The sequence below is a fragment of the Cucumis melo genome, chromosome 12 (assembly GCF_025177605.1).
Source record: "Cucumis melo cultivar AY chromosome 12, USDA_Cmelo_AY_1.0, whole genome shotgun sequence".
In the NCBI taxonomy this organism is placed as follows: domain Eukaryota; kingdom Viridiplantae; phylum Streptophyta; class Magnoliopsida; order Cucurbitales; family Cucurbitaceae; genus Cucumis; species Cucumis melo.
Genome location: NC_066868.1, coordinates 10967832 through 10983148, shown reverse-complemented (window position 1 = coordinate 10983148; position 15317 = coordinate 10967832). Strand labels below are relative to the sequence as shown.

At 30.8% G+C, this 15317-nt stretch overlaps 1 protein-coding gene across 1 annotated transcript; it reads right to left on the bottom strand.

The window, feature by feature from the left end:
• Window positions 1–10265: 10265 nt before the first annotated feature.
• On the bottom strand, window positions 10266–10838 carry LOC127144146 (secreted RxLR effector protein 161-like). The gene has a single exon (XM_051079707.1). The coding sequence runs from the start codon at window positions 10836–10838 to the stop codon at window positions 10266–10268; it is 573 nt and encodes a 190-aa protein (XP_050935664.1).
• Between the last annotated feature and the right edge of the window lie 4479 nt (window positions 10839–15317).

Below are 15317 nucleotides of genomic sequence, written 5' to 3'. Positions count from 1 at the left end.
ACTCTATCTAAAACTGATAACTGATAGCTATATCAAATATATTTGTCATTTTCTCTCTCTCTTTATCTAATTCGAACAATTCGAATTATTTCAACATATTATTCTAAGTTAATTCCATATGAGCTAGTGTAATACCTCATAATTTTAAGGAATCTATTTTGGGTGTTACATTAAGTGGAATTGGAAGTTAAGGAATGTATTTGGTGTTTTGTGTTGGATTAATTAAATATATATGCATGGGTGTGTATATTTAATTAAAGATTTTGGAATTTGGTAGAATTTGTTATTAATTAAGACATGAGAGCCAAGTATCCCAAGTTGTTCAAAGATTAGAACTTTCGAGGACGAAAGTTTCAAAAAGGAGGGAAGATTGTAACGCCTCAAAAATTAAGATAATTTTGGAGTTAGTTATCTTAATTTTGTTTAATTAAGATAATTTATTGGGCGTTATTTTGAATCCATTTAATGAGAATTATTTGATTTATGTGGGAATTAAAATTAATTAAATATTTCTTGGATGAATATTTAATTAATTAGAGGTTTTGACACGTGGTGTTTGTTGAGTTTTTATTAAATGGTAGGTTAAGAGGATTAAGTAAAGTTGTGGATTTTTAGTGTTGTTGAACTTGAATTTAATTAAATAATTATGGATGTTATTTAATTAAATTGTCGGGTGAAAAGTTTGTTGGAGATTTGATAATTATAAGTATATGTCGAAATATATATATATAATTATTATGTTAAAGGAAAAGATAATTATATTTGTTGAAATATAATTATTTAAGGAAAAGATAGTTGTATTTTGGGGAAAGGATATTTATTAAAGGAGAAAAAGTAAAATAATTATATTTTGGGAAAATATAATTATTTGTAAAAGGATAATTAATTACTTTGGAGAAAGATAAACAATAATTAATTATTGTGGAAGATAATTAATTACTTTGGAGAAAGATAAATAATAATTAATTATTGTGGAAGATAATTAATTATTTTGAAGAAAGATAAATAATAATTAATTATTGTAGAAGATAATTAATTATTTTGGAGAAAGATAAATAATAATTAATTATTGTGGAAAATAATTAATTATTCTGTAGAAAGATAAATATTAATTCTGGAGTGAAGTTGTTATGGTTGGGTTAAGATAATTCATGTTGGAAATTATAAGTGATTTATTGGAAAAGATTTGATTGATTAAATTAATTGAGGATTTAAGTTAATTTGAGATTTTGGAGGGAAAAGTTAGTTTTGGTGGAATTGTAATTAATTGAGTATATATATATGGATATATATATTTAATTAATAATTTGGAAAAGTGTAGTTAATTATATTATGGAATATAATTATATTTATTTGGAAAAGAAAATAATCCATAAAGAGAGATGGTTGATTTTGATTGGACGAAAAAGATATATATTTATAAGAGAGAATAATGGTTTAAATAAATATATATTTATTGTAGATTTTGGTGAGAGAAAAATAATAATAATAAAGAAGTATTATTATTATTACTAATGGTTATAAATGCCTAAGATTAAGGCATTTATTTAGGAAAGATAATTCAAATAAAGATATATGTATATTTTTTGGTATTATATATATATATATATATCCTAAAAGGAAAAGGAAAAGGAAATAATAATAATAATTATTATTATTGTTATTATTTGGGTCTATAAATAGCATTAGAATGCTTAAGATGGAAATAAAGGAAAAAGAAAAAGGTTCTTTATCTTCTTCTCTAAGATAACCATCTGTTGTCGCCGCCTCAATTGAAGTTAAGATTGGTCTCTTTGGAAGCTTGAGGATTTAAAGTGATGAATTTTTCATCAAGGATAAGAGGATTTTCCAACCTCCATCTGAGTAACCTTGGTAAGCTAATGAAATTAAATTAATATTTTACTAATTTAATTTTGGATCTTTTTGGGGTTTCTTTAAAGGTTCAATTGGCTAAACTTTTTAAGATTTAAATCTTGGATTTTTTTTTCCAATCAAGGTTGAATTGGTTTCAAGCCCAATTTTTTAGAAAATTAATTAATTTGGGAGGATTTTTGGATGTTAGCCAATTGCTAATTTCATTAATTAAGATACTAAGTGTTCCTTTTATGATTAGGATCAAGTTAATTGGAGAATTTTACTGTCAACTAGGGAGTACCTTTGTTTGGCTAAAATCTCCAGGTAAGAGATTCTCCTACTAGACCTTCGAACTGAATTTAAGAGACCGCATGTAATTATGATTATGCATTGATGGTAGCTAAAATGCATAACTTAATGCTACTGATAATGACGGTCATTGTATTGATGTTGGTGATGATGACTGAGATTATTATGTTGATGATTGATGATGATGACTGATGTTATGTTAATGACTGGTAGATTGATGTTGATGATTGTTAATGCATGATATATTAATCACATGATTAAGGACGTTAAGATTAATACTCATGCCATGTTATGATGTTATGTTATGCTACATGCTATGGATAGGGTGTTCTGTTAACTTTGTCTATTAGAGTCGTACCTGCATGGGTGTCCTTCGGGATCACCACCTATTTAGAACTGCGTCGTCTGACGGGACCACCAGTCTAGCATGGATATTGATATGATTCGAGTGATTCGACGGGGTCCTCGCATCTCGATTGTCTTAGTGTTACCCCCGGGTTCACTACAGACCAGCATGTCCTAGGTGCTCCCCCGGGACACCGAAGACCAGATTTTCGTTCCTACGGGAGCGCATGTTGCACGTGTTCGGGAACGTGCCAGAGATTGGGTACCATTTTCAGGACTCTAATGGAAAGTTAACAGACACCTAGTGGGACTAGTAGTAGGTCCCTTACTGAGTATATGTTTATACTCACTCTTTCTATGTTTAATATTTCAAGCGAAGGTAAAGGTAGAGGAAAGCTGGCGAGCGACAGAGAAGGATCCGTGACATGCCATATGGGGACTCAGTTTTGCTTCCGCGTTTATGTTTCAGTGTTTTAATATTCCGTTTTTAATGAAAATTTATTCTTTCCTCGTTTCAAAAAGTGTCTCTTGTCATTGTTTCTTTTTAGTAATGACCTCAGCTTAGTATAAAGAGTTGGGTCGTTACAGCTAGCATGGGAGCTTAATGGACCTATAGATCATGGACTCCAACGATTCAAGATTAATTGCCTAAACCCTTTTAGATCGAGCAAATCAACAACAACAACATATATTATTTAAATGTTTTGGCTATTGTTCCTCTGAACCGTTTTTAATAATGATCAGTAATTAAAAAATTAAATGTAAATTAAAATATTTTTTAATAACCAAGTTACATTAATTTAAAAGATAAAAGAAATCTTTAGTTATTTAAATATTGTAGTGGGAGATTTATTATAGTTGGAAAAATATTTAGTTTAATATTGTATATATTTAAATAGGTCAAGTGCTGAAGATGTCTAGTGTTCAAAACCAGACATAGGCCTTAACAAATAATAATATCTTCTTCCTGTTCCTCCGATCTCTCTCTCCTTGAATAATAAATTTCTGTTACCTGAAAATAAAGTAAATCAATTCTTTATTTTTTTTTATCTGCATATTTGAGATGGAAAATGAAGAATAAAAAAATAAATATATTTAAGAAAATTTCAAAATAGGTTTGAAGACTTCTCTTTCGGTGGAGGTTAAAATAATAAATTTGTTTGAATACTTTACTTTCTCTTCAAGTAAAGATTAAAAGGAGGAAGTGAAAAATGAAGAATACAATAATGAATATTTAAAAAAAAAAACAATTCTAAATAATAAATATTTTCTCTTCTTTTATAGGTAAAAGAAAAATAATAATAAAATAATAGTTATATTAAAACTATACTTTCTCTTCTTCAAACCCAATCGATCATCATTCTATCTTTCACTTTAATTATTGTTTTTTCAAATAATCTCTAGAACTCAGTTCCCTTCCCTTCCCTTCCCTTGTATTTAGACTCGGCTCACTCCAATTCAACCGCTAAAACCAAAACCTTAGATTTTATATACAAATATTTTTATTAGTTTTATTATCATTAATTACCATTTTTTCTCAATCATTTCTTTCATAATTGTTTTTATAAAAAGTGGTAAAAGAAAATATTTACAAATAGGTCATTCCAAATTTGTTTAGTTAAGTCGGATTTTAATCCAACATTTTCTATTGACAAATTAAATTTGTTTAGTGGTTCGTATTTATTTTATTGAATTTATATTTTCTTTTAATTATAGATTTTATTTATATTATGATACTACTACTCCTACATTTTGTAGATCAAGACATAAAAAACGAAACAAATTGTCATATAGATAATTTTTTTTTATGTTTTTAATAATTTATACTAAATTTCTCAATGTATTATATAGATATATATATATTTTTTGTAGTTCTGTTAGGTTGGATTAATATCAAAAAATGAAGAATCATCATGAGTTCAAGGAAATAGTATAATCTTATTCAATTTGAAAGTTTCTTTTTATTTAATATTGATCTATAATGTTATGATTTAGGGTTTTACATGTTAGCAGTGGATTTATGATTTTATTGTTATGATGATAAGTTATAAGAGTTATACTACTAAATCTTTGATATCTTGGTCATGTATATTAAAAAACATATAAATGTTAAAAAGAGACCCTAATATTAAGTCAAGTTTAAAAATTAGATATATATAACTATAAAAAAAATCCTAAATATTAGACTTTTAAAATTGAAGATAAATGAAATCTTTATGCAAAACATTGAAGCAAGATGTTCGTAAAATTGTTGTTCGTTGATACTTCTTGATCAAATATGGGATTGAGAACGATCTTTCACAATAACTCTATAACTTATACATGCAAACAATCATTTACTACTTGGACGAGCACACAGTTCACAGTATGCTATTTATTTTATAAATTTAAATAGTTTAATACTATATGAGTGATATAATTAATTCAAAATCTAAAATATTAGTTTGTTAATATAGATAGAGAGACCAATTTTGTGTAATCAAATTAGCTACTCATGTTGTTAGTCAGTATGGGTTCTTTGACCTTCTTCAGCGTGATAAGATACATCAATACTGAAACTTCAATTTTTTTTATACATTAGTATAGATATATTTATTTATTTTAATGTAATGTATGATGCTTCAGATTATTTTGCTCTATATCACTTGCCTAGGAGTAGCTGGTACATATTTAAATATTGTATAATTACTTAAATTTTTTACTCAATTAAATATTTTTACTTTTTTTTACAATTCGCAGAGATCAAACAACAAAAGACTCTGTGATGTTGTAGATGATCCACAACAAGTCCTTGATATATATAATAATAATGAGAAGTACATGGTTATATGTAGGATGTACCTATTGTACCTCCACCAGTTTATAGGAGACAATGTTTCAAGTGGAAGAAGCTGTGAACTCGATTAAGTTTGCCATAATATGCAAGAAGTGTCTCATATGACATAGACACAGAGGCAAACTAGTTATGGTAGTTTGATGATGATGATGTCAACATTTGGAGCAAGATATTGTGATTCTGAGACTGATACAGGATATTATGATTCAGGGGTCGGTCCATCGTCTTCATATACATGGATGTTGGTCCATCAATTTCTTACATGCATGGACACAGGCGTGACTGTGGAGAAAATAACGAATATTTGTATTATTAAGCACCTGCATAGGTATCAAATCAACAAGAGTGGCAACAAGAACCAGAGAATCAAGAGGAGCCAAAACAACACAAAGTTCAAAGTTAACGATGACAACCAACTCAAAATCGACAATGTCTAGGTTGTGGAACCCGTTTATTTTATTTTATCTTTTAAATGAATGTAATTTGGCTACTAAAAAATATTTTAATTTACATTTAATTTTTCAATTACAGGTCATTTTTAAAAAATATAATTATAAGTTTTCATAAAATTCGTGACAAATGAATGAAAGATAAAATACATAATCTATAAAAGAATTGAAATTTCGATTTTAAAAAGCAAAATCTCTCATTAATCTAATTATTTAAATTTACATATTAAAAAAAAAAGGAAGAAGTCAAGGTCTTCGGTTGGAAACTTGATTTGGGTGAAGAGAAGGTCTTCGGTTCAACCCAAAACATTGGAGAGAGAATAAGAAAGATCTTGGGTTCAACCCTAGACATTGGAGAGAGAATACAAATCTACCATATTTCTATAAATATTTTTGAAACTACGATATTTTGCTAAATATTTTGTAAACTAACCATATTTATTTAAATTTCTCTAATTAACTTCAGTTCTCCATATTAATTATTTATACAAAACCAAATAATTAATATCATATTCCACCTAAAATCCAAAGTCTTAAATAAATATGCATACCCATATACATACTTAATTAATTTCAATTTCATCAAAACCAATTTATTCTTTCAACATCCCAAATCAACTCAAATCTTCCGCATTTTTATATTAGAGGATACATGGTTATCATTGTTTTTTTCTTCTTTTTTATGTTTTTTCAATTTTGTTTGTTATATGTCAATATGATTTTTTTTAGTAAAAATTTTATTTTTTAAATCAACCATGTATATTGTTCATAATTTTCATTGAACTATATGTAACTACAAATTCATTATACGTAATTATACGAAAAACTGCATATCTATAATATGTAAAATGAATATATTACATTCATAGAACAATATTATTCTTATATTTAAAGTTTTTTTTTTTAAAGCTAACGCATTATATATTTCATATTATTCGTTTAAGTAAGTCTGAAACTACACATTCAATATAGGTTAGTATATGAAAAACTTGATATATATAGTATGTGAAATGAACATATTACAATCATTAACAACTGATTTTATTACCTATAATTAAAAACATTAAAGTATAATCAAGGACCCTTCAGTTATGACTGCAGTTAATAATGTTAGTAATAACTAGTGAGACAACAGAAGAGAATAACACATGAGACTTTGTTAACCCAGTTCGGCCAATATTGCCTACGTCTGGGGAGTTGCGCATAGCTCAGATGAGTAATTTTATTAATAATCACCATAAACATCAAAACATCAATATAGCTTATGTATACTTCTCAATACTATAACTATATGACATGTGTATTAACACCAAACTCTAGGCTCCCCCTGGAATAAAGAAGACTCCCGTCAATAGCGTTTAATGGTCAGGCTCCCCCTGAGTGTATGCGTGACTCTATTATTAATCAAACCATCCACAGATTCATTCTGTATATTACTCATCCGCAGAACTCTACTTTAGGTAGTCATGTTGTTTTAGAAGACATAACTCAAGCTACCTTTCGTTGCAAGAGCTTCAATGATAAACTTGAAGTTCCTTTTCAGTATCAGCAACACGACTTTTCTCACTGTTTTTGCGCACCTTTTCAACACTCTTCAAAAATCATATATATAATATATATCCAGACTCTTATCTTTAATAAGATCCCTAAAGAATAGGAACTTATTTTATTCTTGGAGATAGTTAGAGAGATTCCCTAAATATAGAGGAATCAAATATTCATTGATTATCTTCTCTTTTAAATAAATCTTCTCTTTTAATTTTAAATATATTCTTTTAGACAAAGAACACTTCAACAAACTCCCCCTTTTATCTAAAAGAATTTCTTTTCTGGTTCAACAACAGCAGTACCACAGAGTTATTTCATTCAACCACAACTTTCAGTTCTTAGTGAGACAGAAGACATTTCATTCAGGAGTCAAAAGATTTTATCAAACTACATCTGTCACAAAACAAGGACTACTATCATCAAAAGAATAGAGCCAGAACAACATTATCCTTCTGCTAAAGAAAACATAAAAAACACATCTCATAACATCCCACAAAACATCTTCATTACATCCTCTTCATTGCATCCACTCCCCATTTGAACTGGAAAAGCAATGACATTAACTGAATGATGGCTGCTGACGACTAGTAGATGGTGCCAAAGACTTCAAATGTCGAAGAAGAGCATCAACCTCTAATCGATGTTCAGATAACAGAGTGATGGAGGTAGCCAGTGCACGAGATTCAGCAGTCAAAGAATTAACAATGCGGGCAGCCAACTGCCGATCCACATAGAAGCCTTCAACAGACTCATCCCAGTTAGTAGTGTCAAAAATACATGGGCCCCGAGTCAGATGCACATCATGGTCTAAGGCACATGACTGTCTTGAAAGAGTCTGTAGCTCAGAGCAATTGTTTTAGGTTCAGGTCCAGGAGCATCAGTTGCAGTAAGCACAACTCCATTTAAGTGAAGTAGCAGACTGGAGAACAACCGCGGAAGAGCAATGGGAACCTTGACCCCAAAAGAACTAACATGCCTCAATAGATGATTGTAAATTAAGGCACCCGTATCTACTTTATCATCATTGCAAATTTGATACAAAATGTACCTAAAGCAGCAGATACGCTGGAGGCATGTGAAGAAGGGAACCAATTAGCAATGCCAATCTTGTACAGGATGGCATACTTGATGCTGAGAGTAGCCACAGGAATTCTATTTATAGGCCATATGGACAAGGTCCCATCAGATAAGACAGTAGCTAGAACCTCAGTAGTAGGACATGATGAAGAGCAGTCAATATTAACAATATTTCCAAGAAAACTATTAATCACAGTAGGAGAAATCACAAATTTGAACCCTCTAATATGAATTGTCTGATAATCAACACTACTAGGATTATTAAACTCATCAGGCATATTGACAATAAATTCTCTAATTAACTGGGGATAAAAAGGACCAACATTCGAGATAATTTTTTCCAAACTAGCCTTATGAATAAGATCCATGATACTCATGCAGAATTGGTGTTTGTCAGATATATTTACCTCATCGGAAATTCTCCTCTGCACCACGAACTTCCTGCGTTCAACACTCTCCTCGTGGTGAAAAGAAATTCCATCAATGGGAACAGATAGAATATTAATAGGAATTTTCTTTCTGCCTGTTTTCGTGGTGACATTTCTCCTAGCCTGTACGGTTTTTCTCTTTGGAGGTTTAGAACCTTTAGGAGATTCTGGCCTTCTTTCAGGTGATGGAGCAATGAGATCATTAGTAGGAGGAGAAATATCTTTAGGAGGTATGTCAGCTTGGCTAAAAGAAGCACACTGATCATCATTTCGAGAAACATCAGTCTGTTCTTCATGTGCAGCAGTAGTAAAACCTAGAACATGTGCAGGCACCGCATCAGGTTTTGAAGCAGGTAATTTTGATCGAGGAGGCTGAATAGAGGGAGAATGACTTGAAGGCATAGCTGGTGAACGTCGAGGGCCTCTTGGAGTTGGAATGAATACCCCTTATGTTAATGAGCTCTCTTGAGAGTGAATGGAACCCAGGGGATCAGAAGGGAGCTTCTCAGATATAACTGGTCCTGAGGGTTTCTTTAACAATCAGATTAACAAAACATCATCCTGATCATCCAAATCCATATCTGATACAATGATCTCAGAAGCTCTATGTGCATGCACAGCAGGAGAAACAGGAACAACAGACTCACCAACTTCAAGCACCGCCTCAGATCGTAAAGATTCCTGCAACCTACTAGAGGCCTCTCCCTGTACTTTCTCAGACGAAAGCCGATAGGGTCTCTAGGGAGGAGTGCTTTTGAACCGGCGACCTCTTACCCTTGCATGTTGTACTAGAGGAGGTGAAAAAGTGATGGCATTAGGTGCATCTTCAGACTGCTTAGGCACATAAGATCCCTTGCGAGTATTCACCATAACGAATAAGATTCGAGTAACCGATGAGAAATTTCAACTGTTGTATCAACTTCAGAATGTGTAACGACTTAAGATGAACTTAGTTTAAATAACTTGAGAAAATTCAAATAATCAGAAATTAAACATCCATTAAGGCAAAAAAAAAAAAAAAAAAAACTCCCTATCTGCCGAAAAGACATCTATTTATTCCGAAAAGGACACTAACACATCTAAAAATTTGGAACGTGGAGACATGCTCCGTCTTTATAGCTAATCATGAAATTAAGTGTGACACACTTCTAAACCAGCACGTAAGTATTCGAATGAGTTAACATCCAGAGGTTTAGTGAAGATATCGGCTAATTGTAAATTAGAACGAATATGATCAATCTTAATTACTTTATCTTCAATTAGTTTTCGAATAAATTGATGTCTTATACCAATGTGCTTGGTTCGACTATGTTGAACAGGATTCTTCAATATATCAATTGCGCTCATATTGTCACAATACAACGTCATAGTGTCCTGATCAAAGCCATATTCATGCAACATATTTTTCATCCAAATCAATTATGTGCAACCACTACCTGCAGCTATATATTCAACTTCAGCTGTAGATAAAGAAACAAAGTTTTGCTTCTTACTTAACCAAGAGATTAAGTTGTTTCCCAAAAAGAAACAACCTTTAGACGTACTTTTACGATCATCAGCTGAATCTGCCCAGTCAGCATCACAATATCCAACTAAAGTGGGGGTGGTATCATAGGAATACATCATTCCAAAGTCACTGGTCCCATGAACATACTTAAGAATTCGTTTAACAGCTTCAAGGTGAGTGATGCGGGGATCCGCCTGATAACGAGCACATATTCCCACAGCATAAGCTATGTCAGGTCGACTTGCTGTTAAATATAATAGGCGGCCTACTATACTCTTGTAAAGTTTGTGATCAACTTCAGCACCATCAGTGTCTTTTGTAAGTTTAACATATGTCGTAGCTGGAGTCCGCTTATTTCGAGCTTGTTCCAAACCAAACTTTTTAACCATATTCCTGGCATACTTTTCCTGAGATATGAAGATGCCATCATTCTTTTGCTTAATTTGAAGTCTCAGAAAACATGAAAGTTCTCCAACCATGCTCATTTCGAATTCTGACTGCATGATGTTAATGAAATTATTTACTAGATATTGAGGAAACCCTCCAAAAATGATGTCATGAACATAAGTTTGAGCAACAAAAAGTTGATTAGATTTCCTGTGTATGAACAAGGTCTTGCAATTTCTCCTCTGGAATATCCTTTACCTCTCAAGTACACAATTAGCTGGTCATACCAAGCTCTCGGAGCTTGCTTTAGTCCATATAAGGCTTTGTTGAGCTTATACACATGCTTCGGGTGCTCGGAATCAACAAAACCTTTTGGTTGAGCAATGTAAACCCGATATTTTCTTGGTTTAATTTCTTGAAATGTGGAAAAAAAAGAAAATGGAAATTAAGTGTAAACTTATTTTATTCTTGGAGATAGTTAGAGAGATTCTCTAAATATAGGAGAATCAAATATTCATTGATTATCTTCTCTTTTACATAAATCTTCTCTTTTAATTTTAAATATATTCTTTTAGACAAAGAACACTTCAACAACCTAGTATATTATTGGATCGAATTAATTGGGTCTTCAGGATTTACTGCGTTTTATTTAGAGTATTATTATAGTTGCTTATTATATAATATGTGGTATATATATATACAAATAGTTAGATATACATGTCATATATTTTTATTTTTAATATATTTATTAACACAAAAAATAAATCGTGGTATATTTTCTAAAATCTATAGAAGTTGTAGAAGATAAAAATAAAAATGGTAAAAAAAACGTACATACATTTGTAAAAAATGCGAGCAACATAAAAACATATGAATGAAAAAAAATTAAAAAAATCATGTAAAAGACCATATAACAATGACAATAAAAAAAATAAAAATAAGGAAACTATTTTCATTTTTTACATATTTATGTCATTAGGCATTTCTTATTTTTTAAAATAAAATAAAAAACGCCTAGAAATTAACGAGAGTATTATGATCATTTGGGCTTGACTTTTGTGTAAAATGGAAGTCTATTGTCTCTTTTATGTAAAAAATGGTATATTAAAGCTTCTTATTTAATGTTGCCTATATATCTAGACTACTTGTGTAGAAACCCCTTAATTTAATTCATGATGTTGGGGTAAGTAATCTAATGATATGTTTGGATTACATTTTCAAGTGTATAATTTAAAAATAAGTTATTTTGAAGAAAATTAGAGTATTTAGAAGCTTCTCAAAACTATTTTTAAAGTGTATTTTAAACAAGTTTTACAAAAATGAGTTTGAACAAAAATAAATTTATTAATTTTTTTTAAATCAATCCAAACGGACCCTAGGCTTTGAAACAAGCATGGGCTTGTAATGCCCAAGCTCATTACCATTTCCCTAGACCCAACCAAATGACTCTGTAAGGGTCTTTTTAGACAATAGTGGATTATTACACAGTTGGATTATAATAGTTTGAGTATTAGATTATTTTAGTTTGAGTTATAATAATATGTGTTTGATGTGTAAACTATTTTAGTTTAATAAATAAATAGTAAAAATGTGGCAAAGAATTAAAAATGATGAACGTAAATTAATAAAAGTAAATAAATAGTAAAATGTAGCAAATAGTAAATATTGTAGCAAACGAGGGGCTTTGAAATAGTGTTAACTTAGCTAATTTGGGAATTTTAAATAGTATATACTCTAACAAGAAAAGGTTATTATAATCTTAGTTTATTATTATTTTTATTTCTTGTTTTCTACTTGTTAGGAAATATAAATAAGAACGAGGGATATGTTTGATAATTATTATTCTTTCGTATTTTTTTAAAAAAGAAAACAAAAACAGAAATTTGTTTGATAAATATTTTTTTATAATAATATCATATAAAAGAGACATGTCATACTTTAAACACCAAAAAAGAAATTATCAATAGTTTTATATCATCCAATACAAACATGTCCTAATGTACGTCTAAAACAACAACAAAATTGTATATATCCTCCAAATATTGTCCAAATTTGGTTGACAAATGTTATCTCTTAGGAAAGTCATTTGTAAATTATTTTACTAAAGACAATAGCATGCCTTAAATTTTTTTTTACTCACATCTAACTCAATTATACTACTTCGCAAATTATCTAGTAAACTTTGTGTATTTGATGATCATTAATTTATTTCCAAAGTCATTAAATAGGTCATCTTGGTGCACTCAATCTTATATAATCGTGAATCGTACAACATGCTCTTGATATAATTTTTATGTGTTGATTGGGTAAGGAAGCTTTTGTTGATAATATCTGTAAGCCTTCGTTCCACTCTCCTTTATTTTATTTATTTATTTAATATCTCCTAAATGGTGAAAAACTAGTTGGAGTATTTTTTATAATCTTTTAAGGTTGAGTTAATTGAAAGGAAAATTTAGAACTATTTTAGTTGAGTTTAAAACTTAAATTGTTTTATTAGATGTTGAAAAGAATGAAGATGGACAAAAAAGTAAGTTTAAAAATTAAAGTGAGGGGCATTTTGGTCATTCTATTATTATTATTAAAGTTAAGATAAAGGAAAAGAAGAAAAATTCTTCTTCTTCTCCAAGAAATCGTGAGACCCTCTGGAACATTCTTCCACTCACCATCTCTCTCTAGCATGTCGACCACACCTCTCTTTCTCTCCTCTAGCTAACGCTACCATCAGCCACCCTTGCGGCGTTTGACTCACCAACCAACGTAACCCAGGTGACCCCGTGTTCATGTCTTCCTTTTCCAACATCAAGTACGACGCCTTCAATCACGGCGTGGCTCACCGACGCTAAATCAACCGTTGTTGCGTCGCCCATCTAGTCGAACAATAGCCACCTCACGTCGAACACTTTGTGGGTCACGCAAATTTGAAGACTTTGGGCTTGATCGAAGTCGTTCTTTCCGAGTCCCTCCAAGGATTTCGTTGTCAGCCTAGTTGTTTAGCACCTAACCATCATTCACCGTCGTTTTACAAGCCGAATAGTGGCCAACTTCGTTCTTTTCTAACTTCTTATCGTCGGATCTAAGTTTTGGGGTAAATCTTCTTTATTTTAGTTAGATTTCTTGATGAGTTTCAATTACCCATTAAGTTTTGACTTAGTTTTCACAATACCCATTACATCTTGTTGGTAGATTCGAGTTTAGAAGAGTTTGAGCTGCTGTCCAGCCATTTGAAACTCAAAATTTGGCATTTTGGCACAACTTGGGTAAGATTCTAAGCTTTTTGGAGCCGATCTTGAGTACCCATCTAATGTTAGCGATAATATTGAATAACCCATGGTGTTGATAGCTAGTTTTTTGAGTTATAAGGTCGTGAGGGTGTTGTTCTTTAGAAATAAGATTACTTTGATAAGTGTTTGGAATAATTTCATCGATAGTTGACTTTCTAAGGAATTCTTGAACATACTTTGATTTTTTGCTTTAATTATGATACCTATCAAGTGTTTGGAGAAAAATCAACTTACCCATAATTTTAGATGCTAAATTCGAGTTTAGAAAGACATTAGAGTATTGTCCATTGAAGTTGAGGTTATTTGTAAGCCTTTGGTAAGGTTTTGGGAAATTCTAATATGTTTTCTTATAGTTTTCTGAATACCCATTTAGTTTTTAGCATGAACTTGATATTACCCATATTGTTATATATGAGAGATTGAAGATTTTGAGGACTTAGAAACATTGAGGATTTTGAGGACTTAGAAACATTGATCAACACGTTTAAGGTCGTTTTAGACAAGTTTGGGTAAGTTCCTAAGTTTTGACTCGTTAAATTGATATTGAGTTGTTAATGGATCTAAACCTCTTAGGTATGGATATGGGATATAAGAGCATACAACTTTAAATTACAACTTAAGTTTGGGTGCTTGTGACGTTAGAAGTTTAAGTTGAGGTTTAAAGGTCCAAAAGTGAAATTTTTAGCCTAAATTAAAGCATGTAGTGAATAATACAAAGTTAATAAGAAAAGTGGAATTCAACCCATTGAACCATAAATAGTTTGAGTTGTCATGATGAAGTATTTTATAGATAGTTGTAATATCTGGATATGCGAAGATAACTGAGGGTCATTGATCGTTGTTCCAGACCAAATTGAAGTGGGGAAAGCGTATAACCCTGAGGAATCGAGTTATTGACTGTGAGTGGCTTATTTTCAAGCATTCTTTATATTTATACATGTTATCTCATGATATGGCTTGGAACTACTACGACTTTAGCTTTTTATGACATGTTTTCATTTATGTTTAAACAATGTGTATACGCATCGCGTTTTTAAGGATGCTTATGACTTGAATTTTATAAAAATGGGTTTCAAGTTCTTGTTTCCATTTATACTTAAACGATGTATTTATTCATTGCGATTTTAAGAATGTGTATGGCTTGAACTTTACAAAATCGTATTTCAAGTTTTGATTATACTTGGTTTTGAAATATGTTTAACCGATGTTTATAGTAAACAAGAAGGTGATTTTCCTAAGGCTACGTGAATGTATTTTCGTAGCGCCATCTATGGTTGTCAGGGGGTTCCGGATCTG

What these genes read in the sequence shown, in the direction of transcription:
- LOC127144146 (XM_051079707.1), bottom strand. Translation starts at nt 10,838, where the DNA reads ATGAGCATGGTTGGAGAACTTTCATGTTTTCTGAGACTTCAAATTAAG.